Consider the following 27,490-nt stretch of genomic DNA (forward strand, 5'->3'; position numbering starts at 1 on the left):
GGCTGCCGTCTATGGGGTCACACAGAGTCAGACATGACTGAAGCGACTTGCAGCAGCAGCAGCAGCAATGATCCCTAATGCAGATTCTTGCACAGTGGATAGATCCATGTTAAATCCTTACCACATAAACTCTCAGTGAGAACTGGGAGGGTGGCTTGATGGAAGGGTGTGTAAAGATACCTCTTCACCACTGGGTTACAGCAAAATGCACAAAGACTGGGAGACACTTTCATGCCAGGATGTGTGGCCAGATGGGATGAGGGTTAGATGGTGGGGCCCGTGGGCCAGGGGAGCACAGCTGACTCCTCCACTGCTCTCTGAGTTCGGCTGGATTAGCATCGTCTGCAGTCTGAGGCTGTTCCTTGGTGGCACAAAATGTTCACGCTCTAGAAGAATCACCTGTGCGTGAGCAGGGCTTCCACGTGGTGCCCCCTCCGCCCGTTCGCAGGGATGGGGTAGTTTGTGTCCGGGGAGCGCAGGTTATAGGGGACACACTGCACTTGTTGAATGGGCGAGTGCATTAATGGTAAATCACGGATTCACATGGTTCGCTCAGCTGTCCCTCTGCTGGATTTGGTGGCCTTTCCTGAATGACAGGGCCTGTACCTGCCTTCCCTGTGTCCCAGGGTCTGTGGCTCAGAGGCAGTGCCCTCTGGACCCTGGGACTTTGACAGATCACAGGCCTCAGTTTCTTCCCTCAAGGAACCAAGAACATCGCTTGTGGTACATGGGAGTAACCCCCAAAATGCTTGCTGGAGACACCCCTGGGCAGCCCAGCAAGAGATGTTTCATTGTCCAGGAAAAAGAAATGAGCTATGTGCCAGTCAGGGTTCTCCAAGGAGACGTAACCAACAGGACGTAGATAGATACATGGAAGAGGAAACTTATTATAAGAATTGGCTTTTGTGGTTTTAGAGGCCGAGAAGTCCCATAATCGGCCGTCTGCTGGCTAAAGAACCAGGAAAGCTGATGATATAATTCAGTCCAAGTCCAAAGACCTGAAATCATGAGCCCCAGTGACTGAGGGCAGGAGAAGATGGATGTCCCCGCTCAAGAAGAGAGAGTTCGCCCTTCCTCTGTCTTTTTGTCCTATTCAGGTCCTCAGTGGACTGTCTGATGCCCACTTATGTTGAGAAGGGCCTTCTTTTTCACTCAGCGGACAGATTTCAAATGCTAATCACTTCTGGAAACACCCTCACAGACACCTAGAAATAACATTTTACCAGCACCTGGGCATCTGTTCGCCCAGTCAAGTTGACACATAAAATTAATTATCCCAGGGACTTCCCTGGTGGTCCAGTTGTTAAGAATCTGCCTGTCAATGCAGGGGATATGGGTCCGATCCCTGGTCCAGGAAGATCCCACATGCCTCGGGGCAACTAATCCCATGCACTGCGTCTAGAGAGTAGCCCTCGCTCGCCACGACTTGAGAAAGCCTTTGAGCAGCAACAGAGACGAGTGCAGCCCCCCAAATAAGTAAATAAATAAAATTAATTATCCCAGGCTCTGAAGCTGAGCAAGAGGGGTGGATGTGGGAGATGAGGAGGAGATGGCCTTGCCTGACCTGGAGGCGGAGTAGATGTAGGAGGTAAAGGAAGAAGGAGACTGAGCAGACAATTCACTCAACCAACAGCCTGCTCTGTGGCAAGTGCTCTTCCAGTACAAACACCTGTGAACAAAACACAGCTGTCTGCTCATGTGGAAAGTACATCCTGGCAGGGGGAGCACGATGAGAAAGACAATTAACGAAGAAGTCGGATGGTGTGTTCACTGGTGGTCAGCGCTTTGGAAGGAAGACAAAGAAGAGTGATCCAAAGGGGCTTGGGAAGGCAGGAGGGGTGGGGTGGGGACAGGTTGCAGTGTTAGGTGGGATGGTCAGGGAAGGCCTCAGGTAAGGGGAGGTTTGAACGAAGACTGGAAAGAGATGAGGAAGTAAGGCAGGTAGGTGTTCCTGCAGGTGGGGAGGAACATCCGAACAAAGGCGATGGCTAACTTCCAAGTGGCCCGCCCTTGGCACTCTTGACATATGGGGCTGGGTAGTTCTCCATGGCGGGGGGCTGTTCTATGCCTAGTAGGATGTTTAGCAGCATCCCTGGCCTATTCAATGGACATCTGACTCAATGAACGTGAGTCTGAGCAAACTCCAGGAGATGGTGAAAGAGAGGGAAGGCTGGCATGCTGCAGTCCGTTGGGTCACAAAGTGCTGGACACGAGTTAGCTCCCGAACAACAACCAGCCTACTAGATGCCAGTAGCATCTCCTAGTCGTTAACTGAAAAAAAAGTGAAACTGAAAGTGACTCAGTCATGTCTGACTCTTTGTGATCCTGGAATTCTCTAGGCTAGAAACTGGAGTGGGTAGCCTTTCCCTTCTACAGGCGATCTTCCCAACCCCAGGGATGGAACCCAGGTCTCCTATCGTAACTGAAAGTATCTCCATATATTGGCAGATGTCCACTAGGGGGCATCACACTGAGCTAGAGGAGGGCTCTGAGCTTCCATGTGCAAGGGATGGTAGGAGGTACGGGTGCGGAGTGGAATGAATGAGGAAAAAGCAATAGGGAGAGACCAGAGTGGTATGCGTGGGGAAGTGATGGTGGTGGGTTGTTTCAGAAGCGTGAAATGTAAGTGAAAGTGTTAATCACTCAGTCGTGTCCAACTCTCTGCAACCCCATGGACTGTAGCCCACCAGGTTCCTCTGTCCGTGGAATTTTCCAGGCAAGAATACCTGAATGGGTAGCCATTCCCTTCTCTAGGGGATCTTCCCAACCCAGGGTCTCCCACTTTGCAGGCAGACTCTTTACCCTCTGAACCAGGAAGCCCCAGGAATACTGAAGTGGGTTGTCATTCTCTTCTCCGGGTCCAGAAGCATATAACTTGGTTAAGACTCAGGCCTTAACTCAGAGTGAAGCTGGGGGCTAGTGCAGGCTCCATCCAGAGGAGTAAGAGCCTACATCCTAGATAGGGGAAGCCTGAGGACCACACCCCCTAGGAGAAATCCCAACCCAGCAGAAATCTCACACCCCCAGCAGGACAATCCCAGTGTCTCAGCATCCTGTGTTTGCAAACCTTTCTTCAAAGACAAAACCAGCCCCTAAGAGGACAAATGGCTTTCCATTTAGATCCTTCCCTGCTGGTGCCTACATATTCATAACGGGATGATCACTGTAACCAGGAATGGGGCTGTTGCTTTCAAGAATAAATTAGTCTGACGCTTAACTCAATAATTAAAACTGTGATGGTGCTCGGCCTGCAGGGATAATGTACTATTATTATAGTCGTTTGTTTCAATTAAATGCTTACTGATTTTACAATAGCAGCTGGGCACCTGGGCACTGTAGCTATTACTCTGAACAAGACATCTCAGATTTCTGGAGAAATTTGTCAGTGTGCGACGGATCTCCCGCCAAGCATGAAAGTTTATTAGAAATACTTGCTGATGAGGCTTCAGGGCAAGAGGCAGGCGCTGAGGAATGCTTCCTATTGGCTCCCTATCTCTTCTGTGCTGGAGTTTTATACTTTATTTATTTTTGGCTGCACTGGGTCTTCATTCCAACTCATGGGTTTTCTCTAGTTGCAGCGAGCGGGGGCTCTCTAGTTGCAGGGCGCAGGCTTCTCATTGCAGTGACTTCTCTTGTTGCGGCTTGCAGGCGCTAAAGCATGGGCGCAATAGTTTGTGGTGCACAGGCTTCATTGCCCTGAAGCATGTGGGATCTTAGTTCTACCACCAGGGATTGAACTTGTATCTCCTGCACTGGCAGACAGATTCTTAACCACTGGACCACCAGGGAAGTCCTCGTGCTGGAGTTTTTTTCTTAAAAAAAAAAAAAGCTTTCTGTGACTTCCTAGCTGTCCAGTGGTTAGGACTCTGTGCTTCCACTTCAGGGAACACAGGTTCGATCCCTGGTTGGGGAACAAAGATCCCGAATGCTGCCTGGCATGGCCAAGAAAAGAGTTTTCTGATATTTGACTCTTAAAGCCTGAGGATGCTTCAGAGAGTGCTGTATCTCTGGAAATGTCGATCTTGGGGAGCTTTGGTTGTGACTTTCCACATCACTGATTCTGGGGTGCGGTAACTAAAGAACACCCTCTCCGAGATGGCCATGTCCAAATCTTGGAAGCCTTTAAATATATTACCTTATACAGCAAAAGGGATTTTGCAGATGTGATTAAGTTTAAACCTTGAGATGGGGAGATTATTCTGGATTATTTGGATGGACCCAGATGGGGAAACAGTGGAAACAGTATCAGACTTTATTTGGGGGGCTCCAAAATCACTGCAGAAGGTGATTGCAGCCATTAAATTAAAAGACACTTACTCCTTGGAAGAAAAGTTATGACCAACCTAGATAGCATATTGAAAAGCAGAGACATTACTTTGCCAACAAAGGTCTGTCTAGTCAAGGCTATGGTTTTTCCAGTGGTCATGTATGGATGCAAGAGTTGGACTGTGAAGAAAGCTGAGTGCCGAAGAATTGATGCTTTTGAACTGTGGTGTTGGAGAAGACTCTTGAGAGTCCCTTGGCCTGCAAGGAGATCCAACCAGTCCATCCTAAAGGAGAATAGCCCTGGGTGTTCTTTGGAAGGAATGATGCTAAAGCTGGAACTCCAGTACTTTGGCCACCTCATGCGAAGAGTTGACTCATTGGAAAAGACTCTGATGCTGGGAGGGATTGGGGGCAGGAGGAGAAGGGGACGACAGAGGATGAGATGGCTGGATGGCATCACCAACTCGATGGACATAAGTTTGAGTGAACTCCGCAAGATGGTAATGGACAGGGAGGCCTGGAGTGCTGCGATTCATGGGGTCACAAAGAGTCGGACACGACTGAGCGACTGAACTGAACTGAACTGAATGTGGCTCAGAGATTAAAAGCATCTGCCTGCAATGCAGGAGACCTGGGTTCGATCCCTGGTTTGGGAAGATCCCCTGGAGAAGGAAACGACAACCCACTCCAGTATTCTTGCCTGGAGAATCCCATGGACGGAGGAACCTGGTGGGCTACAGTCCATGGGGTCTCAAAGAGTCGGACACTACTGAGCAACTTCACTTCACTTCACTTCAATGATGTAAGCAAGAGTCCTTATAAGAGGCAGGCAGGGGGGTCCAACATTGGGAATAGCTGATGTGACAATGGAAGCAGAGAGAGAAAAGGCCATGTGATGCAAAGCCATGAGCCTAAGAATAAGGACCACATCCATCCTAAAGAAAAACAATCACGGAGACATACCAGCCCTACCCACACCTTGAGCTTAGCCCAGTGAGATGGATCCTGGCCTCCAGAACTGTACAGTAATGAGTTCGTGTTTGTTTGTGGTAATCTGTTACAACAGCGATGGGAAACTGCCTTACAGGGTCTCTGCTGCTTCTCAGAGCCCTGGGACAGCTTTCCTCCAGGAAGGCGGTTCTGCTGTAAATCACAGGACACCCTGGTGGCTGTCAGTACACAGACCTGGCTTCTGACCCACCTCTGCCTGAAGCTCTCATCTGGCAGGCACCATCCCCGCAACTCGGCTCTGCACATCCTAGCCTCCGCTACCCCTTTATCCTCATCTCCTGCTCTTCCCGGGATCTGTGGTCAGCAGGCTGGAGGCCCAGGAGAGTTGGCGGTGTGGCTCTGATGTCCCAGCACTCAGGAGGCAGGCTCCCTCTTCAGTTCAGTTCAGTTCAGTCGTTCAGTTGTGTCCAACTCTTTGTGACTCCGTGGACTGCAGCACGCCAGGCTTCCCTGTCCATCACCAAATACCGGAACTTGCTCAAACTCATGTCCATCGCATTGGTGATGCCATCCAACCATCTCATCCTCTGTCGTCCCCTTCTCCTCCCACCTTCAATCTTTCCCAGCATCAGGGTCTTTTCCAATGAGTCAGTTCTTTGCATCAGGTGGCCAAAATATTGGAGTTTCAGCTTCAGCATCAGTCCTTCCAATGAATATTCAGGACTAATTTCCTTTAGGATTGTCTGGCTGGATCTCCTTGCAGTCCAAGGGACTCTCAGGAGTCTTCTACACCACAATTCAAAAGCATCAATTCTTCAGCGCTCAGCTTTCTTTATAGTCCAATTCTCACATCCATACATGACTCCTGGAAAAACCATAGCTTTGACTAGATGGACTTTTGTTGGTAAAATAATGTCTCTGCTTTTTAATATGCTGTCTAGGTTGGTCATAGCCTTTCTTCTAAGGAATAAACATCTTTTAATTTCATGGCTGCAATCACCATCTGCAGTGATTTTGGAGCCCAAGAAAATAAAATCTCTCACTGTCTTCTTTGTTTTCCCATCTCTTTGCCATGAAATGATGGGACCAGATGCCATGATCTTCATTTTCTGAATGTTGAGTTTTAAGCCAGCTTTTTCACTCTCCTCTTTCACTTTCATCAAGAGGCTGTTTAGTTCTTCTCTTTCTGTGATAAGGGTGATATCATCTGCGTATCTGACATTATTGATATTTCTCCTGGTAATCTTGATTCCAGCTTGTGCTTCATCCATCCCAGCATTTTGCATGATGTACTCTGCATATAAGTTAAATAATCAGGGTGACAATATATAGCCTTGATGTACTCCTTTCCCAATTTGGAACCAGTCTGTTGTTCCACGTCCAGTTCTACCTGTTGCTTCTTGACCTGCATACAGATTTCTCAGGAGGTAGATCGGGTGGTCTGGCATTCCCCTGTCTTGAAGAATTTTCCACAGTTTGTTGTGATTCACACAGTCAAAGGCTTCGGCGTAGACAATAAAGCAGAAATAGATGTTTTTCTGGAACTCTCTTGCTTTTTCGATGATCCAGCAGATGTTGCGATTTGATCTCTGGTTCCTCTGCCTTTTCTAAATCCAGCTTGCTCAGCCTTTTTGTTCTGTTTGAGTCTTCAGTTAATTAGATGATACCCACCCACGTTGTGTGCTGTAGTCCATGGAGTTGCAAAGAGTAGGACACGACTGAGCAACTGAACTGAACTGAATTGAACCCATGTTGGGGAAGGCAGGCTGCTTACTCAATCTGCTGGTTCAGATGTTAATCTCATCCAGAAACACCCTCACAGACACATCCAGGATAATGTTTGGTCAGATGTCTGGGTACGCGGTGAGCCATCACACTGCTCCATGCCTCTGTGCCTTTGTGCATGTGGCAACACCATCCCCCCGCTCTTGTCTTCTGCAGACCTCCTCTCCAGGAGCAGCTCAGAGTCTTTCTTGTGGGAAGGTTTGCTGGCTCTCCAGCCATTGGAGGGGCTCCTCTCTGTCCCCCTCCCTGATCCTCCTACACAACCATGCTATTGCCCCGGTTGAAACTGTGTGGCTACATCTTTGCCTTCCTCATCAGACTGTGCATTCCAGGTAGGGTGTTTTTAGTCCCCTGGTTCTATCCCAGGATCTCAGACATAGCAGCCCTCAGGGCAGGTTTGTTGAATGAATGAGTAACAGGAGGAGGACTAGACAAGTAAAAGGACCACAGAGGCAGTTCTGATGAGGGCAGCTGAAGGCAGAGGCTCAGTCGAGGACATGAAAAAGAGGCTCAAGACAGCCACGGAAGCTCAGAGTCAGAGGACAATGGCCAAAGGTCTCTGCCACTCTTCCAGACCTTTCTGATTTGAAACAGAGGCTGTGATATGAGTCAGACAGAGCAAAAGCCCAGCTGGTGGCCAGGGCAGGGTTAGGCCCGGGGCAGCACACTGAGCAGCTGTGTTCTAGGACACGGCTGAGCAGGAGGGTGAGGTAGTACCTGAAGACACAGGGAACTAGTCAACCCTTAATTCAAATCCCAGCTCTGCCACTTACCACTGTTGACCTCAGGCACTTTACTGAGCCTCAGCTTCCTCCTCTGTAAAATGCTCCTGATAAACACACCTTCCTCCCATGACTGGGTGAGAATGAAATGTAGTCAGGTCAGTGCCTGGCAGATGTTAACTGCCAAATACAGAGTAGTGCTTCTATCACCATTTCTATTTACTTAACAGCATTCAAGGGGTTGGCAATCCATGTCTATAAGTCAAACCTGGCCCTCCACTTGTTTTTATAAATAAAGTTTTATTGAAACGTGGCCATGCCCATTCGTTGACTTATTGTCTGTGACTGCCTTTTGTGCTATAATGGCAAAATTGAGTACTTGCATCTGGTCCATAGAGCCTAAAATATTTAGTATCTGGCCTTTTACAAAAGAAGTTTCCCAACTCCTTATCTAACAACTATGACAAATATCTTTGAAGCACCAGCCCTGTGCCAGGCCTTGTGCTGTTATTTTTATTGTCATCAGTGCCTCCTCTTGGCTTCTTGCATATTTCTCTCATATTCCAGAAACTGCCATTGCTTCTGCCCTCTTAGCCCAGTTGAGATCCAATTCAAGCTTACACCCTGAGCAAGTCCATGAGGGCATGAAGGAAAGGAAACCTCTCAGGTTGAAGACCTACTATGTGCCAGGTTCTCTACAGTGCTCTCTTTTCATTGGCTCCTTACAGCTGCCCTGTGAGAGCGGGTTCATGACCCTCCACCCGTATTAGAGGTGTTGAGATCTGTGGGTACACTGCAGGGAAGCTAAGCCTGTGTGTCACAACTACTGAGCCCATGCTCTAGGGCCCTCCAGCTGCAACTACTGAAGCCCGAGTGCCCTTGAGCCTGTGCTCTGCAACAAGAGAAGCCACCTCAGTAAGAAACCTGCACACCACAGCTAGAGTAGCCCTGCTCCCCACAACTAGAGAAAAGCCTGCGTGCAGCATTGATGACCCAGTGGGGCCAAAAATAAGTAAATAAAATTTAAAAACATAAAAAAAAAAAAATCAGCAAATGCAGTAAAATGATCTCAGTCTTTGAAGACAGCAAGAATTCTGACTTTCCCACTACCTAGCTGTGTGACCTTGGGAAAGTTACTTACCCTCTCTGGGTTTCAGCATCTTTATTATAAAAGGGAGACAATAGGAGGCTTTATGTCAAAGTTTGTTCATGAAGCTCCTACCACAGTGCCTGGGACATAACACTCACTATGATAGTAAGTATTGGTATTATTATGACTATTCTTACCATCCTCTATGAAGCAGAGATATTAGTATATGTTGGAAAGAGCTCCTCTGAGACTATGAAAGGGATTGTAAAATGATGGTCAGTGGCTTGTTCATTTTCCTTTGGGGTTTGATTGTGCTCAGAAATAAGAAGTTTCCAGACCCTTTGGAGCTGAGGTAGAGGTTTCAATAAGAGAATTAAGCAGAGCCACTGTTGCCTCCAGGAAAAAAAAAGAAACTCCCAAGTCCCTGGGCAGAGCGTGAGGTCATATTGAATGACACCTTGTCCCTGCCTTAGAGGAAGCAGGGCAGATGTGCGGTCGTGAATCAGCAGAAAGCGGGAAGGAGACGGGTGTGATTGCTTCTCCCCCTGCTATGTGGGGGTGCCTTCGGCATCGGGGATGCTCTCCGTAGAGATTGCAAATGAAGCTTTGCGGAAAAACACCTTTGTGTCCTGCAGCCCTGAGAATCTATTAAGCCAGGCGAACCTAATTATGTTCACAGCGCCGCCACCTTACCATTTCCTCTGTTTCATCCTTCCGGGAGAGGCTCAGATGTGGCTCCTGGACGTGACCATATGTTTCCATGAGACGAGCAGGAGGCTTGGTTCATTTAGTTACCAGCCATCTCATAAGCGCCAGCTGTGGCCTGGGCCACCTGCTTGGTGCTGGGGAAGCACGTTATATCACTACACATAAGCAGATGCACCCTCCCCACCAGGATGAGCCTTGGGGAAGGCCCAGGTAAAAGTTGTGGCCAAAGGAGGGAGGAGCGGAAAGGTCAGGGAAGGCTTCTCTGAGGAGGTGATGTTTCAGATTAGCCTCGAAGATGATGATACAGAGGAAAGGACCAGTGAGCCATGGGGGAAGCAGTCTCCATTCTAGGAAGAAGACCACATGTCCCAAGAAGCTTTGGGAAGAACCTGGAGAGGTTGGGAGGAAAGAGATGGTGCAGAGGGTGGGGGCATCCTACAAGGGTGGGACCATGCCAGCAGGTCGTGAGGGAGCTACTGGAAGCTTCTGAGAAGGGAAGAGACAATTATACTCCTGAAGGGTCACTCTGGTGGCCAACAGAGCACCTGGGCTTGAGGAAGCCATGCTGGGAGCCAAGAGGAGGGCTGGTGTCTTAATTTGTGACCCCCATTTGGGATCCCCCATAAAGCAGACTCCAACACAAATGTTTGGGTGCACATAGTTTGCTTGGGGGTAATCCCAGGATGCTCTGGGAAGGAAGAAGGGAAGAGGCACAGGAAGGGAAGAAAGCCAAGAAAGGGCAGGGTGGTGAGCTGTGACCACTTGGAATCTTGTTTCGGACCCTCCAGGAAGTGTATGGGATGGAACTTAGAATTGTCCTCTTGAGTGGGGAATGCCGAGATTTTATCCACAAACTGCTGTCCCTCAGGGGTTGAGGGTTACTTCTGGGTTCAGCACTTCCAGTGGACAGAAAACACTCTCAGGAAGGGAGACACAGGAAACCATCAGCAGGTACAATAACCCTTGGACTTGGGCGGGGGGACCTCCAAAGTAGGCCAGGGGCAAATGGGCAGGCCCCTCACAGCATCTGCTGTAGTTGATTAGGACAAAAGGCAATGGTTTTCCAACCTGTTGGGCAGACCAGGGTGAATTCTGGTTGGGGAAAGTGTCCTGGGAGCTGATGGAGAATTCTAGAATGTGTGGAGGTATTGACATTGTCTGACCATTTCTGTGTACTGTTCCTCGGAGCTCACCTTTTTTCCTTCCAAATTCTAAAATTGGCTTTAACCAAAACACTTTCTTAGGCAGGATATCGGAATTTGGAATCATCTCTGGGAAATGCCCCCTATTTGTAGGCATCCATGCAGAAGCCACGACTCACCCAGGGGGCCTGGAAGAAAGGAGGGAAAGTCAGATAAAGCTAAAGGAATGCCAGTGTTGAAGGAGTGGGCTGGAAAAGACCAGAAAGGAGCAACTGGTTAGGTAGTTGGGCAACCAGGAGCCAGGCCCTGGACAGAGGGAAGAGGGCTGCCTGGAGAGGCAGCAGTTCTTGGAGTCAGGGACTGAGGGGTGTCTTTGGGGAAGGTGTCATAGCTTAGAGAGAAAGTACAATGGTCTGAGGAAACCCAGCTCCACCTGCAGTAACTGTGTGATCATGGGCAAGTCTCTGAACCTGTCTGAGTCTTGACTTTAGTGGGGATGATGATATTATCCACCTTATTTGATGATTAAATGGGCCATAGATGGAAAAGCTTAGCACTGCTTCTGGCACATATTAAATGCTTAACAGAAGTTTCTCCTCTTCTTCCTCTGATGAGGCCAGTAGTGAGGAAGATGAAGATGATTAAGTGGTATTGGTAGTAATGAGGGTACCAAATGACCAGCTGCTGGTGGGAGGGGAGGGCCTAGTGACAGTGAGGAAGCTGACTGTTCTGGGGAAAGTTGGGGCAGAAGTCCTTAGGAGCCTTGGAAATAAGGGAGATTTTCAGTTAAAGATGGGAAAGAAGTGAGCGTGATTCAATGCCAGTGAGATGCTGCCGCAGAAAGGGTAGACCAGTTGACCAGATGGAGGATGCCTTAGGCCTGAGACAAGGATTCTTGTGTGTGTTGTTTACTGAAGGAGAGGAATCAGGATCCACAGAGTAAAAACTTCAGCACACTTGCACCACAGAAGGTGTTTTTAGGCCTTTATTATATTTTTATAAGTCTCATGCATTTTGGGCTTCCCTAGTGGCTCAGGTGGTAAAGAATCTGTCTGCAATGCAGGAGACCCAAATTCCATCCCTGGGTCGGGAAGATCCCCTGGAGAAGGGAATGGCTACCCACTCCAGTATTCTGGCCTGGAAAATTCTATGGATTGATGAGCCTGGTGGGCTATAGTCCATGGGATCATGAAGAATTGGATACAATTAAAAGTCTCTATTCAGATCCTATATAAACACTTTTTAGTGATGTTTTACGTCTTGAATGCCTACGTAAAGCTATTCTTCTGTGTGCGTCCTTCTGAAACTCTTCACTCAGTATTGGTTTGAGTTCATTGTCATTGGTAGGTGTGCCTCCACGCCATTTGCTTGAACTCTGTACAGAATTACATTGTGTGAATACATCACAAATTTCCACCATTTCCCAACTAGCAAACATTCAAATTATTTCCAATTTTTCTGAAGTTAAAAGATGCCATAACAAACTTTGTTGTAGTGTGTAATTTTTGAAAGTTAATATCATAACTCTCATATAAATATAAAATGAAACATCAGATTATTTAATTTATTCATTAATGAAGAAGCCAGTAAAATATTATAATCAGCTCAAAGGAGAATCTGATGAATAAGTACATATATAGGCAATCAAGAGTGTTGAAATAAGATTTCTAATAATTGCAAAACTGATTGATATCTATAGAGCAAGAATATAATGTTCAGGTTCTTCTTTTCTACATGGTAAGATCAATTAGTACCTCTATGAGACAACATTTTTTGCCTTTTTATACACAAGAGTCAGTTGCATTTCACCTCATACCCATTAGGATGGTTACTATCAAAAAAATAAATAAGGGAGAGAGAGAGAAAACAAGTGTTGGCAAGGACGTGGAAAAACTAGAACACTTGTTCACTATTTGTAGGAATATAAAATTGTGCAAGCCCTTAGGATAACAATATGGCAGTTCCTCAAAAATTAAAAATAGAATCACTATATGAGCCAACAATTCTGTTTCTGGGTATATATCCAAAAGAATTGATAACAGGGTCTTGAAGAGGTATTTGGACATCCACGTTCATAGCAGCATTATTCACAATGGCCAAAATGCAGAAGCACCCGAGTGTCCATCAATAGATGAATGGATAAACAAAATGCAGTATATGCATACAATGGAATTTTATTTAGCCTTTAAAAGGAAGGAAAGTCTGATGTATACTACAACATGGATGACCATTAGCATATTATGCTAAGTGAAATAAGCCAGTCACAAAAGAAAATGAACTGTATGATTCCACTTCAGGAGGTACCTAGTGTAATCAAATTCATAGAATAGTAGTCAAATTTCATAGAAGTAAAATAATGGCTGCCACGGACTTCAGGGAGGAAGGAATCAGGAAGTTATGGCTTAACAGATACAGAGTCTCAGATTTGCAAGATGAAAAGAGCTCTGGAGATGGATTGTAGTGACAGTAATACAGCAATGTGACTATACTGAATGCCACTGAACTCTGTACTTCAAAGTCGTTAAGATGATAAATCTTATCCTACATGTGGGTTTCTGTGCTCAGTCATGTCCGACTCCTCTGTCCATGGGATTTTCCAGGTGAGAATACTGGAGTGGATTGCCACTTCCTTCTCCAAGGGATCTTTCCCAACCCAGGGATCAAACTCAGGTCTCTTGCAAATGGTTTCTTTACTGCTGAGCCACTGGGGAATCCTATGTGTATTTTACCACAATTTCTTTAAAAAATCAATGATAAAAAATAAGCACTAATTTCATTTTTGTACAGCTTACAAAGTTGTAAAATAGGGACTTCCCTGGTGGTCCAGTAGTTAAGACTTCACACTTCCAACACAGGGGGTTGTGTGCAAGTGGGGTTGCGGGTTTGACTCCTGGTCGGTGAGCTAAGATCCCACATGCATTGTAGACAGAAAACAAATAAAATAAAATAAAAACACCTTTTAAAAAAAAAGGCAAGGGGGATTTTCCTGGTGGTCCAGTGGCTTAGACTCCACACTCCCAGTGCAGGGGGCCTGGGTTCAATCCCTGTCAGGGAACTAGATCCCACATGCCACAATGAAGAGTTTAGATGAACTAAAGATCCCACGTGTCACAACTAAATTTGTGAAACAGCAAATAGCCTGTGTGCATGCTCAGTCACTCAGCCGTGTCTGACTCTGCGACCCTATGGACTGTGGCCTGCCAGGCTCCTTGTCTGTGGCATTCTCCAGGCAAGAATACTGGAATGGGTTGCTGTGCCCTCCTCCAGGGGATCTTCCCCACCCAGGGACTGAACCCATGTCTCTTATGTCTCCTGCATTGGCAGGCAGGTTCTTTACCACTAGCTCAACCTGGGAAGCCCATAGCCTAGTCAAAGACAAAAGTATACATTCCTGTAGAAACAGATGACCCTGAGCCAACACCTAGGATGCCACTGAAAGGGCATTCATTTGCCCATTTCAAAGTCTTTCAAATTTTCTGCAGTATATATGTGTTCTTGTGTATGTGGGAAAGCTCTTTATATCTTAATGTAGATTTGCTAGATTATAGGATATGTATCATCCGATTGCTTCCTAAAGTGTGTGTCTTACCAGTTTACACCCCCACCAGTAGTACAAACAGAAACCCAGATGTCCAGGAAACAAATGAAAAGATGTCTGACTTCTCTAGTAAAGAGGGCAGTGCAAATTAGAACAACTTTGGGAGCATTTCAGACTTAGAAAATTTGCAAAAATTCAAAGTCTGCCGTTACCAAGTGTTGGTCATATATTAAATTCCTGAGTCAGGAATATCTGGTTGAAGAATTCTAAAGCAGGCACCAGGAAGAAAAAAAGAAAGAAAGAAACAGACGACAAGCCCTAAACACAGAGCCCCAAGGCTAATTTGCCCTTGAAGAAATAATGTCAGGCCCTTGTTTAAAATTCATGGAAAGAAAGGTGTGTACATGTTGGGATGGAAAAGGGGTGCTTAGAGAATAGATATTAAAGGCTACTCTTTTTTAAAAGTGTTTAAAATTTTTCCCAGCTTTATTGAGATATTATTGAGATTTAGCATATTTAAGTTTAAGGGATACAGCTTGATGATTTGATGCATGTATATGAAGTGAAGTGAAGTGAAAATCACTCAATTGTGTCCAACTCTTTGCAACCCCATGGACTATACAGCCCATGGAATTCTCGCCTTTCCCTTCTGCCCGGGGATCTTCCCAACCCATGGATCAAATCCAGGTCTTCCACATTGCAGGCGGATTCTTTACCAACCGAGCCACCAGGGAATGTGAAATAATTACCACAATAAATGTGTGTGTGTGTGTGTGTGTGTGGTGATAACTTTTAGGATCTAGTATTTTAACAGCTTTTAACTATATAATTGGAGAAGGCAATGGCACCCCACTCCAGTACTCTTGCCTGGAAAGTCCCATGGATGGAGGAGCCTGGAAGGCTGCAGTCCATGGGGTCGCTGAGGGTCGGACATGACTGAGCGACTTCACTTTCACTTTTCACTTTCATGCATTGGAGAAGGAAATGGCAACCCACTCCAGTGTTCTTGCCTGGAGAATCCCAGGGATGGGGGAGCCTGGTGGGCTGGCGTCTATGGGGTCACACAGAGTCGGACACGAGTATTGTTAATTATAATCACCATACTGTACATGTGGTCCCCAGAATTTATTCATTATATAGCTAGAAATTTTAACTTTTGAAAACCTTCACCCATTTCCCCCAACCCTCTGGCAACCACGTTCTACTGTGTGTGTGTGTGTGTGTGTGTGTGTGTGTGTGTGTGTGTGCGCGCGCGCGCGCGCGCGCACGCTTAATCTCTCAGTGGTGTTCGACTCTTTGTGACCCCATGGATTGTAACCCGCCAGGCTCCTCTGTCCATGGAATTTTCCAACAAGAATACTGGAGTGGGTTGCCATTTTCTACTCCAGGGGATCTTCCCAACCCAGGGCTTGAACCCATATCTCTTATGTCTACCTGCACTGGCAGGCAGGTTCTTACCAACTGAGCCAGCCACGTGGGAGTAAGAACACAAAGGATTTGTCTTTCTCTGTCTCGCTCATCTCCCTCAGCATAATGCCCTCAAGGCCTGTCCACATTGCCACAGAAGGCAGGGTTTCCTTCTTTTCTGTGGCTGAACAACATTGTAAGATGTAAAAACCAATATCAGATTCCCAAAACAAAAGCTTCAAAGAAAGATTTTGATGGAAGCAGAAAAGTTATTGGCAACTTAGACAAACGAAGGGGCTTCCCTGATAGCTCAGTTGGTAAAGAATCCGCCTGCAACACTGGAGACCCCAGTTCGATTCCTGGGTCAGGAAGATCCACTGGAGAATGGATAGGCTACCCACTCTAGTATTCTTGGGCTTCCCTTGTGGCTCAACTGGTAAAGAATCCGCCTGCACTGCGGGAGACCTGGGTTCAATCCCTGGGTTGGGAAGATACCCTGGAGAAGAGAAAGGCTACCCACTCCAGTATTCTGGCCTGGAGAATTCCATGGACTGCATAACCCATGGGGTCACAAATAGTCAGACACAACTGAGCGACTTCTATTTTCACTTTAGACAAACCAAAGGAATCGAAATAATCATCACTGACAGGACAGAGAAATGTTACACTATTAATCTGCAAACACAGCTCCAAATACTGTGAAAATACACAAAATTTAAACATCTTTGGGGGGGTGGGAAGAATTTGGAGATTGAGATTGACATATATCACTACTATGTATGAAATAGATGGTTCATGAGAACTTGCTGTGTAACCCAGGGAACTCTACTCAGTGCTCTGTGGTGACCTAAATGGGAAGGGAATCTTGAAAAGAGTGGATATATTATACATGTATACGTATAACTGATCTCAGTTTGCTCCACAACAGAAACTAACACAGCAATGTAAAGCAACTATACTCCAATAGAAAGCAGGGACTCAAACAGATATGTGTACCACAGTGTTCAAAGCAGCATCATTTACAATAAGTAGAAACAACCCAAATGGATGATAAATGAGTGGATAAAGAAAATAGTATATTCATGCTTATGTGTGTGCTCAGTCACTTCAGTCATGTCCAGCTCTTTGCCACCCTATGGACTGTAGCCCCCAAGGCTCCTCTGTCCATGGGATTCTCCAGGCAGCAGTACTGGAGTGGGTTGCCATGCCCCTCGAGGGGCTCTTCCCAACCCAGGGATTGAACCTGTGTCTCCTGTGCCTCCTGCCTTGCAGGTGGGTTTTTTACCCACTGAGCCACCTGAGAAGTCCAGTATATTCATGCAAGGGAATTAGTATTCAGTCTTTAAAAGGGAGGAAATTTTGACTCATGGGAGAACATGAGTCAGCCTTGAAAACATTATGCCAACTGGAATACTGTTGTGGTTTAGTTGCTAAGTCGTGTCCAACTCTTTGCGACCCCATAGACTGTAGCTCCCTAGGCTCCTCTATGGGATTTCCCAGGCAAGAGTACTGAGGTGGATTGCTATTTCCTTCTCCAGGAAATCTTCCCGACCCAGGGGCTGAACCCATGTCTCCTGCTTGACAGGCAGATTCTTTACCACTGAGCCACCTGGGAAGCCTCTGAGTGGAATAAACCAGACACAAAAGGACAAATACTGTATGATTCTACTTAAGTGAAGTACCTGGACTAGTCAAGCTCATAGAGACAGAGAGTAGAAGGGTGGTTGCCAGGGGCAGAATGAGCAGGAATGGGGGGAGGGGTATTGAAGGGGTACCGAGCTTTAGTTTTGCCAGATGAAAAAAGTTCTGTGGTTGGATGGTGGTGATGGTTGTATGAATGGACTTGATGCCATTGAACTGTAGACTTAAAAATAGTTAAAATGTAAGTTTCACATTATGCATGTTTTACTACAATAAAAAAAGAATGTTAAAAAATAAGCATGTTTGGGTCCCCAAGGAAACCAGAATAAATTCTCTAAAGTACAAATGGTACAGATTATATTCTTTGATCACTTTTGTTATAAGAAATGAATAGCAGAAAGGAAAGAAACAACAAAAAATTTTAACCTCAGAAGTTCCAAAAGTCTTCTTAAACATCGGTTCCATGAGAGAGGAAATTAAAAATAAAATTTAGGAATAAGTATATCAAAAAGGATAATAATGAAAATCTCATGAGATGAAGTCTGGGAAAAGCTAAGGTCATGTTCAGAGGGAAATTCATAGCATGAAACATATTTCTAAACATTGAGGATGAAAATAATGAATTGAAAATGTGACTCAGAATTGAGGGGGAAGCAACACCAACCAAACTGCAAAAGCAGAAGAGATTAATAAATATAAAAGAATTAGATAAAGATACTATAAAGAGATGAATAAAGATAAAGAATTAGAAAGCAGAGAAAGAGTAGACCTGATGAACAGATTTGAGATTTGATTATTTTAAGGAGGAAAAAAAACAATCCCACAAAATAAAATAGAAAACTGAAGAACTTCTCCAATAAAAAGGAAAAGGAAAACACAGATACTAGATATTAGAAATTAGAATTTGACCACAAATTTAAAGGAAATAAAAATAACTATAAGAATATGTAAATTGGTATGCTTCACTGAACAGTGTGTGTGTACCTATATACATGTATAATTTTTAGGTGAAAAATACACACTGTTCTAAATATGATTAGTACGAGAAGTGCCTGTATGTAAAACTCAGTAGTTTTCTTTATATTCCAAAAATAACCAGTTAGAAAATATCCTGGGGAATAGATAGTAAGAACACTACTGACCTATGGTGGCGGGGGGAAAGTGCAAATGTTCTTAAGGGATTTATTTATTTTTTGTATTTAACAAACCCTTATACAGTATAGGGCTTACCGTGTGCCAGGCATATTTAATCCTTAACACCCCTAGAAGGTAGGTTTAATCATTATCCACATTTTTCAGATGTAGAGACTGAGGCACAGAGAGGCTAAGTAACTTTGCCAAAGTCACCCAGTGTACAAGTGGAACCAGATTTCAAAGTGCAGGCGGCTTCCAGCATCTCTGCTCTTTGCTGTTATGCTGTACAGGGAATAAATGCAAAGATATACCGTGTTTCAGGAGAGAAGATGCAATATCATCAAATAACTTATTCACAACTGAAGTGGGCTTTCTCACGAGGGCTGAGATGCTGACCGGCCAGCCGTCCAGCGTGACTGTCAGCAGAATGGCGCCCCCCAGGGGTGCACCGAATCACGCAGGGGTCCCTGAGGAAGCCACAGGTCAGAGCAGACCGCCTCCTCTGAGTCTGACAATGCTGATGTGCTGGCCCTTTCTAACTCAGCAAGCAATCTCCTCCTCTCTTAGATCCAGGAGATGGTCCACTCGGAGGTTGCTGCTTATGACTCGGGCCGACCAGGGCCCCTGCTGGGCCGCCCAGCGATGCTGGCCAGCCACATGAGCGCCCTCAGCCAGTCCCAGCTCATTTCTCAGATGGGCATCCGGAGCGGCATCGCCCACAGCTCCCCGTCACCCCCAGGGAGCAAGTCAGCGACCCCCTCTCCCTCCAGTTCAACTCAGGAGGAGGAGTCGGAGGCACATTTCAAGGTACGTGGGGATGGAGATGCAAAGGCTTCAGATGCCTTAGAACGCCTTCCCGTCAGCAAGGGACAGGCCCTGTGGGAAAATGGGCATCACCTACCTCTAGAAAAGACTACAAGAGTATAACTATCCCCTTTGTCGGAAAACAAGGAAAATTCTGGAAAAACGTGATGACGTCTTATTCCTCAATGGCCAGAGGATCATTTTGGTGGCATTGATGGCAATGGCAAGATCCTCAGGGCCACATCTTGTGGCCACTCTGACCTTTCAGGAGGACCACAGAGATGTGTGGTCCAGCACGGGGCACCTCTGGGCATCACTGTGAGAGGGAGCATTAAAAACAACCCCCCCACTGCGGACATGACCCCTGCAGATCCCTGGAACCAGGGGTTGTCCTGCTTCTTCAAGAACATTCCAGGGAATGAGAACACACCACCTGTCCAGCTCCTGAGCTTTCTTTGCACTGACCCCAAGCCTCCCTCCCTGTCAAAGAGCATCTTGTTTTACTGGAGCAGGAAACAGAGACCCATCAAAGCCAAGGATGCCTGTGCTTGCCCGGAATCTCCCACAATGCCTCTCCCACAGTCTCTCCTTGAGCCACTGGTAAAATCAAGACTTGCTCCCTCCCACAATGTCTGCCTCCCTTTCTTCTTCATAAGGGCCTCTCACTTCTTTCCACGTGGTGTCCCTGAAGAGGCCTGGGGCAGTAATTGTGGCATCCATCAGAGACCCTGACCTCCTAGCTGGGGTGGGCACATCTGGATCCTGGTCCAGCTTCATCCTCAGGGTAACTTGATCACTACTGTAGTCCAGGCAGGAGGTACTTTTAATTTAATTTGTATTTAACAAATCCTTCTAAAACACTTGCATGGGGCAGATACTATTCTAAGGACATGACAGGTATTAATCCATATAATCTTTATCACAACCCCATGTAGTAGGTGGCTTTATTATCTCTGATTGCCACGTGGGGAAACTGAGGCACAGAGAGGTCAAGTGACTTATCAGGTGTCACTGAACCAGGATTTAAACGAAGGTGGTTGTAGTCTGGCTCTAGCACACGTACTCTAAACCACCCGCAACGCCCCATCTGCTCGGCAGACAGAACTGAGGCTTGGAGAGGTGGGTGACCGCAGAGAAACACTCAAGAATAGGACTGATGTGGCCACAGACTGCCCCTCACTGTCCCTCAGACCCACAGACCTGAGTCTGGCCCGTGGTTTCCTTATCAGTTTACGATATTACCCTCATTTTCTTGGAGCATTAGAGCCACAGTCTTCATGGCAGGATCCATGGCCTTTGGCCAAAATCCCTGGTCCTTGGGTGGCCTGGGAGTCCTAGTCGGTGGGGGACGTGCCCACCCCCTCCATCCTGGAAGCCAGGTGCCCACAGTACTGAGATCCTGGAGTCTGACTGCATCAGAGGCCAGGTATCCAGGGTGAGGTCACCCTGCTGACAGTTACATTAACCTCTCTCCCATCCAGCAACTTCAAAGAGGGTCAGAGGGACTAAGCCACCTGCCCCAAGTCGCAGAGCTGAAATGTGGTGGAAGAGACCGGTCTCATTCAATCAAGAATAATCTTTGGGGATTATTTGTGATCACAAGAAGGGAGAGGTGTTAAGAAAAGATATATATATATCCAAAACTTGGAAATAGTCCAAAAACAGATAACTGCACAGTCTTTCAATGTATATCACTGCCTTATCGAACAGGCTCAAGAATTATCTGATGATTCTCTGGGAGATTATACTTTCCTTTTGATTCCTCCCTCATTATTGATGGGGGCTTTTACGTTCTGTAAAGGAAGATGTTAACTTGGGGTGAGGGCAAAGTGATGAAGAGGTAAGCAATTTTTGTTCGATTGCAAGGCAAATTAATTTTTCCCTGTAGAGACACAAATGACTTCTGTGCAGCAGAAAAGACTAAAGGCTCAGAGGTGATGGTTTTATTGCTCTATAGGGCAGTAACTTGTTTCTTTCTCTTGTGTTTTTTTGAATGAACTTTACCATCATTCTGAATGAAAAACCCAGGGCTCGTACCCAGGGCATGTGTGCTCATTCGCTTGTGTGTGATTTATGTGTGTGTGTATATTCAAGCCCAGCGGGTGGCCAGGGCATTGCCAATGTGTGAGGAGGGCTGGGCAAGCTGGGAAAAGCTAAGGAAGATCCAGCTCGGCCTAGGCTGGGTCGGTTAGCTGGAGGTCCTGGGCTTCTCTGGTTTTCTAACTCCCCTCACCCGGGCAGATGTCGGGAGAAAAGAGACCTTCAGCCGATCCTGGCAAAAAGGCCAAGAACCCAAAGAAGAAGAAGAAGAAGGATCCCAATGAGCCACAGAAACCTGTGTCAGCCTACGCACTCTTCTTCAGAGACACTCAGGCTGCCATCAAGGGACAGAACCCCAGCGCGACCTTCGGGGATGTGTCCAAAATCGTGGCCTCCATGTGGGACAGCTTGGGAGAGGAGCAGAAGCAGGTGAGCCCCCATCCCTTTCTGGGCCGTCCCTCAAGGCTCTGTAGTCAGACTTGGAAGGTCTGGAACCAGGTCCAGCCTCTGGAACTAGGGGAACTAGCCTCTGCCCAGCCTCTGCTGAGGACTCTACTGGGCTCACTTCGCCCATCTGTAAACTGGGGAGGTAGGCCCGGTCCCATTTGGCTGTTCTGTAGCTGTGTTCACTAGCGACTTGGTTAAGTGGGGGAGGAAACTGGACCTCTGCTGCCTCGTCTGTTAAATGGGAACAAGCATCTCCAGCCATCGTGTGCCTCCAACTCTGAAAGTCTGGGGTCCAGGTCACAGCTTTCCTACCCACTGGCTGTAAGCCTGTGGCTTCACCTCAAGGGCCTGCGGTGGGGATAGAAGCAGACCTAGCTCAGAGGTTAACGCCAGTTACCAGCCCTATGAGCTCAGGCTGACCACCTGACCTCTCCCCGATATCACCCACATCTTGGATCTTTCAGGCCTACAAGAGGAAGACCGAAGCAGCGAAGAAGGAGTATCTGAAGGCTCTGGCAGCCTACAGGGCCAGCCTCGTTTCCAAGGTAACATCTGGGATCCCTAAGCCCAGTCCTTGAGGAATAGAGCAAGAACCGAAGTCCATGGGAATGGTCAACACCACAGGTCTTAAAAGGGATGGATAAGACCAATGTGGTCCCTTCTCTGGGCTTCCCAGGTGGCACTAGTGGTAAAGAATCTACCTGCCAATGCAGGAGACATAAGAGACCTGGGTTCAGTCCCTGGGTGGGGAAGATCCCCTGGAGGAGGGCATGGCAACCCACTCCAGTATTCTTGCCTGGAGAATCCCCATGGACAGAGGAGCCTGGAGAGCTATAGTCCATAGAGTCGCACAGAGTCGGACTCAACTGAACCGCTTAGCACACACGCATGCGGTCCCTTCTCCAGGGTACCTCCTGTGTGCCAGCTCATGCTGCGTACTTTACACACATCTCATTTCACATGATTCTTCCAACAAGAACCCAGTACACAGGAGTTAAGCAACTTGCCTGGAAGTATCCAGTCTGTTAAATGGCTGTACTAGGATTCAAACCCAGTTTGCCTGTCTTCAAAACTGGCCTTTACTCCTGTCCTACGCTCAGCCTTCTCTGTTGACACCAGTATCACAGGAGGCTCAGCATGGTGGCGGTTGCGTGGTCCAAGCCCGGGAGGGAGGTGGTCTGGCACCTGCTACAGAGGACATGGTTTCTGAATTGGGCCAGAAAGGGCCAAGCAAAGAGGGTGTCCCAAATCAAGGGAACAGCCAATGCAAAGGCACAGAGGCTGGGAGAAGCCCACAGAGAGGATAATCCAGCTGGGCGATGCTCATGCCTCGGGCCAGGCTGAGGAGCATGGGTTCGCCCGTGGACAGGGGAACCCCCAGGGATTAAAATATGGGGTGGTCGGATGGTCAGAGCCAAGGGTGGTGGGTCCTGAGTGATCTCTCGTGAGTCCCCTGCTCTCCCCTGAGGGACGTGAGAGCCAGCCAGTGGGTTACAAAACCATGTGGGTCTCGTGGCCCAAGTTCCAGCTTATCCACGTTGGTTCCGGCTTATCCAGATTGGTGTCTGTTTCCCTTCCAGAGCTCCCCTGACCAGGGTGAGACCAAGAGTGCTCAGGCGAACCCGCCGGCCAAGATGCTCCCCCCCAAGCAGCCCATGTACGCCATGCCGGGCCTGGCCTCCTTTCTGACCCCGTCTGACCTGCAGGCCTTCCGCAGCGGGGCCTCCCCCGCCAGCCTCGCCCGGACGCTGGGCTCCAAGTCGCTGCTGCCCAGCCTCAGTGCCTCCCCACCGCCACCGCCCTCCTTCCCTCTCAGCACACCCCTGCACCAGCAGCTGCCGCTGCCACCCCACGCCCAGGGCACCCTCCTCAGCCCACCTGTCAGCATGTCCCCAGCCCCCCAGCCTCCGGTCCTGCCCGCTCCCATGGCACTCCAGGTGCAGCTGGCCGTGAGCCCCTCACCTCCAGGGCCACAGGTAAGCAGGACCCAGCGAGAATGCGCTCCTGAGGAACCCCCTTGTGGAAAGGGAAGGCAGCTTGGGATTCCAAATACTGGCCCTGCCACTCACGGCCTGTGAAACCTCAGCCTTGGCACTTTATCCCTCTGAGCCTCAGTGACCACATCTGTGAAATGGGATGAGTACACCTGGCCTGAGATGCACTGGCTGCAGAGAACAGCTGGCAGGTTCCCAGGCAGATTCTTCAGATTCCTAGGGTATCCCAGGCCCTCCTCTCTCAGCTTCTGTCCATTCCTGCTCTCTGGCCAGAGAGGCTAAGGCCACTGAGCCTTAGCTCCTGGCTCTCCCCAAAGCCTCTGAAGCCTGATCCCTGCTAATTGCTCCATGGACACTGGGAATTACAAAGCCTGCTTGACCCTGGGAGGTCACACAGCCCAGTAAGTCCATTTTACAGAGTGGGAAACTGAGGTCCAGGGAAGGAAAGTCCTTCACCACCAGCACCCCACCCTTGCAGCTAAGACTAGGACTGGATTTTCCAGAAGGTGCTCTACCAGGGAAAAGAAAGAAGTAGTCCAGGCAGACGGGCGGAGCAGAAATTTCATATAAGCCGGGGCGGTGTCTCTGCGAACAGCCCCATCCCCTCCTTGCTGCCTGAGAGGCACCCCTTTGGCTCGCCTTTGCTCACCGCCTCCTCCTCCCCTCTCCGCAGGACTTCCCTCACATCTCTGAGTTCCCCAGCGGTTCCGGACCCCGCTCCCCTGGCCCGTCCAACCCCACGAGCAGCGGAGACTGGGACAGCAGTTACCCCAGCACCGAGTGTGGCGTCAGCACCTGCAGGTGGGCCTCACCCCCACCCCTGCCCACGGTGGGAGCTGCTGAGGGCAGTGTGAGGGTAGTATGAGGATGGGGTGATGGGAGGAAAGGGCAAGGAGGACACTGCAGATCACTGTCACCTGCAGGAGGGCCTCGTGGGCACCAGGTGCCCAGCGTCGTCAGGAGAGGAAGTAGAACAAAGCAAGGACCCGTAGGGACTCAGCTGTCTGGGGCCAGGCCTGGGGGATACTGAGGCCCGTCTTCGCTCTTGCTGTTTTTCCTTCCATCCTGTTATTTTTCTTTTCCTTCTTTTTTTTTTTTTTTTTTTTAAGATTTACTTATTTATTTAGTCTTCCCTGGTGGCTCAGATGGTAAAGAATCTGCCTGCAGTGCAGGAGACCCAGATTCGACCCTGGGTCAGGGAAATCCCCTGAAGAAGGGCATGGCCACGTGCTCCAGTCATTCTTGCCTGGAGGATTCCACGGGCAGATTTATTTAGTTTTGGCTGCACTGGGTCTTTGTTGTGGCTCACCAGGCTCTAGAGCTCGGGCTCAGCAGTTGTGGCGCAGGAGCCTAGTTGCCCCGTGCCTCGTGGAGTCTTCCTGGAGCAGGGGTGGCCCCTGCCAGCGGATTCTTCGCCACTGGACCACCAGAGATCTCCACCCTGTTTTCTTTTCTCACAAGTGCTTCCGCGTGGCATTCATAGCTAGAGCAACTGTCTTTGGTCAGCTTCCCGAGGAGCAGAGCCTGAAGCAGGAATTTGGTGCCCTTGATGATGTATATTTGTTCAGGGAGAACCCCGTACCAGTAGTGGGGCTAGGGCAGCGGCTGGGGCAGGGAGGAGCCTAGCGAGGGTATGGCCTCAGCCAGAGACTGGCTTTTATTTTTTAATTTATTTATTTTAATTGGAGAATAATTATTTCACAATATTGTGATGGTTTTTGCCATACATCAAGATCAATCGGCCACAGATACACGGGTCCCCCCAATCCTGAACCCCCATCTCCCTCCCCCCCATCCCTCTGGGTTGTCCCAGAGCACCGGATTTGGGTGTCCTGCTTCATGCATGCAACTTGCACTGGTCATCTGTTTTCCATATGGTAATATACATGTTTCAGTGCTGTTCTCTCTGGCTTTGGCCTGATCTCATGGGAGCTCTGGGTTCCAATCACAGCACAGATTTGGTCCCATTATTTGGTCCCATTTTTTAAAATAAAATAATTTTTTATTATTTTTTGGCCGCACCGGGTGGCATGGAGAATTCTGTGTTCCCCAACCAGGGATTGAACCAGAGCTCCTGTAGTGGAAGAACGGAGATTTGGTCCCAACTTTTAAAAGTTCTAGCTTTTTGTATCCTCAGCGCTGAGGACCGGGTGGTCTCCCACCAGGATTCCAGGAAGGGTGTTTGGTTCCGCGCGCACACACACACCCCCCTCCGACGCCACACACACAGACACACACACCCCTCCGACACAAACACACACCCCTCCGACACAAACACACACCCCTCCGCAGCCACACACACCCCTCCGCAGCCACACACACACACACACATCCCTCCGCCGCCACACACACACACACACCCCTCCGACACCCCGCAGGTGGATAGTAAAGACGGGACCGGCCCAGACCTTCACGCATCTTCCGAGGGGCCGCTGAATCCGGGGAGGGGATGAATGGCCAGTGAGCAGCTGTCCCCATGCACTCGGGCCCTGTGTCCTGCCCCGTGAGGACCAGGGGACTCCTGGGTGGGGGGCGGTCACATCAGCTCTGACAGCCCCTCCTTTCTCCCCAGCCTGCTCCCCAGGGATAAATCGCTCTACCTCACCTAAGCCCGTCTCCCTGTCCTCCCTGAGGCTTGCTGGAAGGGCGCTGCTCAGAGCCTGAAGGGCTGACAGCAGAAAAGAGGCCTCGGCAGGAAGCAGGGCGCCGGCGCGGAGCGCAGTGAGATGCCCGGGCCCAGGGCTGAGGCTCTTCCTCACCTCCCGGCAGACTCTGCAGAGGCCGCCCGCCGCCCGCCGCCAGCCCAAAGAACCTGCTGGAACCTCCCGCCCCCTGACCGCTTGCTCCAGGGTTCCCGTGGACCCCGCGCCTCGCCTGCCGCCGTCCCCTCCGTCTGGTCGTCTGCGCCGGAGCTGTCCCTGGACCGGTGGCCCCGCCGCAGGAAACCACCCCAGATGCGCCGGGCGGGGGTCGGCTCGGCGCCAGACGTGCAAATCCGGTTTTACAGTGTGAACAAGACATTATGACACTTACAAACTGTTGGCTCCATGTAAGTATTAGTTGACTATGTGTTTTAGAAGCTGTGCTGAAGACACCTGTAAGATTATTTTGTTGGGATGGGGTGGGGCGGAAAGTAGATTCCTTAAAGGTAAAAAAAAAAAAAAGGCATTTTATATGACCGTTAGCACATTTTTTTTTAAGTTTTATCTCAAGGGAGACGTGCACAAAAGAGGCTGCCAAACCATTTCACCCTCTGTACAGCAGGAACTGGACAATTTATAGCCACACTCAGAGACATTGCGCTTTCTTTTTTTTTAATCATACATTCATCTATTTAAAACAGCCAGCAATGACTTCTGTCTGTTTACGAGGAACAATCGAGAACAAAATTGCAGTTTTTATCATAAAGTGTGTGTGCTTTGGGGTTTGGTTTGGGTTTGGGTTCTTAATGTTTGCAGCTGTTTTCTGACCCTGCAAATGTCTGTCCTGGTGCCCAGTGCTTCTCTCGAATTTCTTTATAATAAAACTGATAAAAAGTTGGAAACAGCCTGTCTCTCTTTACACTTGGTAAGCCAGGGGCAGGCCCTCTGCAGTGATCCTTGGTGGTGGGATTCGCCAGGACAGAGCCCCTAGTGTCAGCCAGGTTGAGGGCAAAGTCCCCCCTGCCCTTTCTCCATCCCTGAGGGTCTCTGTGGGCGACAGAGCCTGGATGGCCTCAGTCTTGCCATCTGTAGAAGTGGGGCGATGATGGTGCCAGCAAGTAGGTTCCCATGATGATTCAAGGTGCCTTGCGTGCTGGCCACACAGGGAGCTCCCATCAG

At 48.4% G+C, this 27,490-nt stretch overlaps 1 protein-coding gene across 5 annotated transcripts in view; it reads left to right on the plus strand.

The window, feature by feature from the left end:
- Nucleotides 1-27,213, plus strand: part of TOX2 (TOX high mobility group box family member 2) — a 158,812-nt gene extending 131,599 nt beyond the window's left edge. For 3 of the 5 annotated variants that reach the window (XM_070801723.1, XM_070801725.1, XM_070801721.1), the window contains exons 4-9: nt 18,952-19,191; nt 21,430-21,657; nt 22,140-22,220; nt 23,256-23,651; nt 24,343-24,470; nt 26,439-27,213. In XM_070801723.1, coding sequence (XP_070657824.1) covers nt 18,952-19,191; nt 21,430-21,657; nt 22,140-22,220; nt 23,256-23,651; nt 24,343-24,470; nt 26,439-26,505 — 1,140 coding nt within the window. In that variant the 3' untranslated portion in view covers nt 26,506-27,213. Of the gene's footprint in view, nt 1-18,951; nt 19,192-21,429; nt 21,658-22,139; nt 22,221-23,255; nt 23,652-24,342; nt 24,471-26,241 lie in introns of all 5 variants that reach the window. The other 2 variants (XM_070801724.1, XM_070801722.1) reach the window with 1 other exon arrangement.
- Nucleotides 27,214-27,490: the final 277 nt, after the last annotated feature.

This window comes from Bos indicus, chromosome 13 (genome assembly GCF_029378745.1).
Source record: "Bos indicus isolate NIAB-ARS_2022 breed Sahiwal x Tharparkar chromosome 13, NIAB-ARS_B.indTharparkar_mat_pri_1.0, whole genome shotgun sequence".
Lineage (NCBI taxonomy): Eukaryota > Metazoa > Chordata > Mammalia > Artiodactyla > Bovidae > Bos > Bos indicus.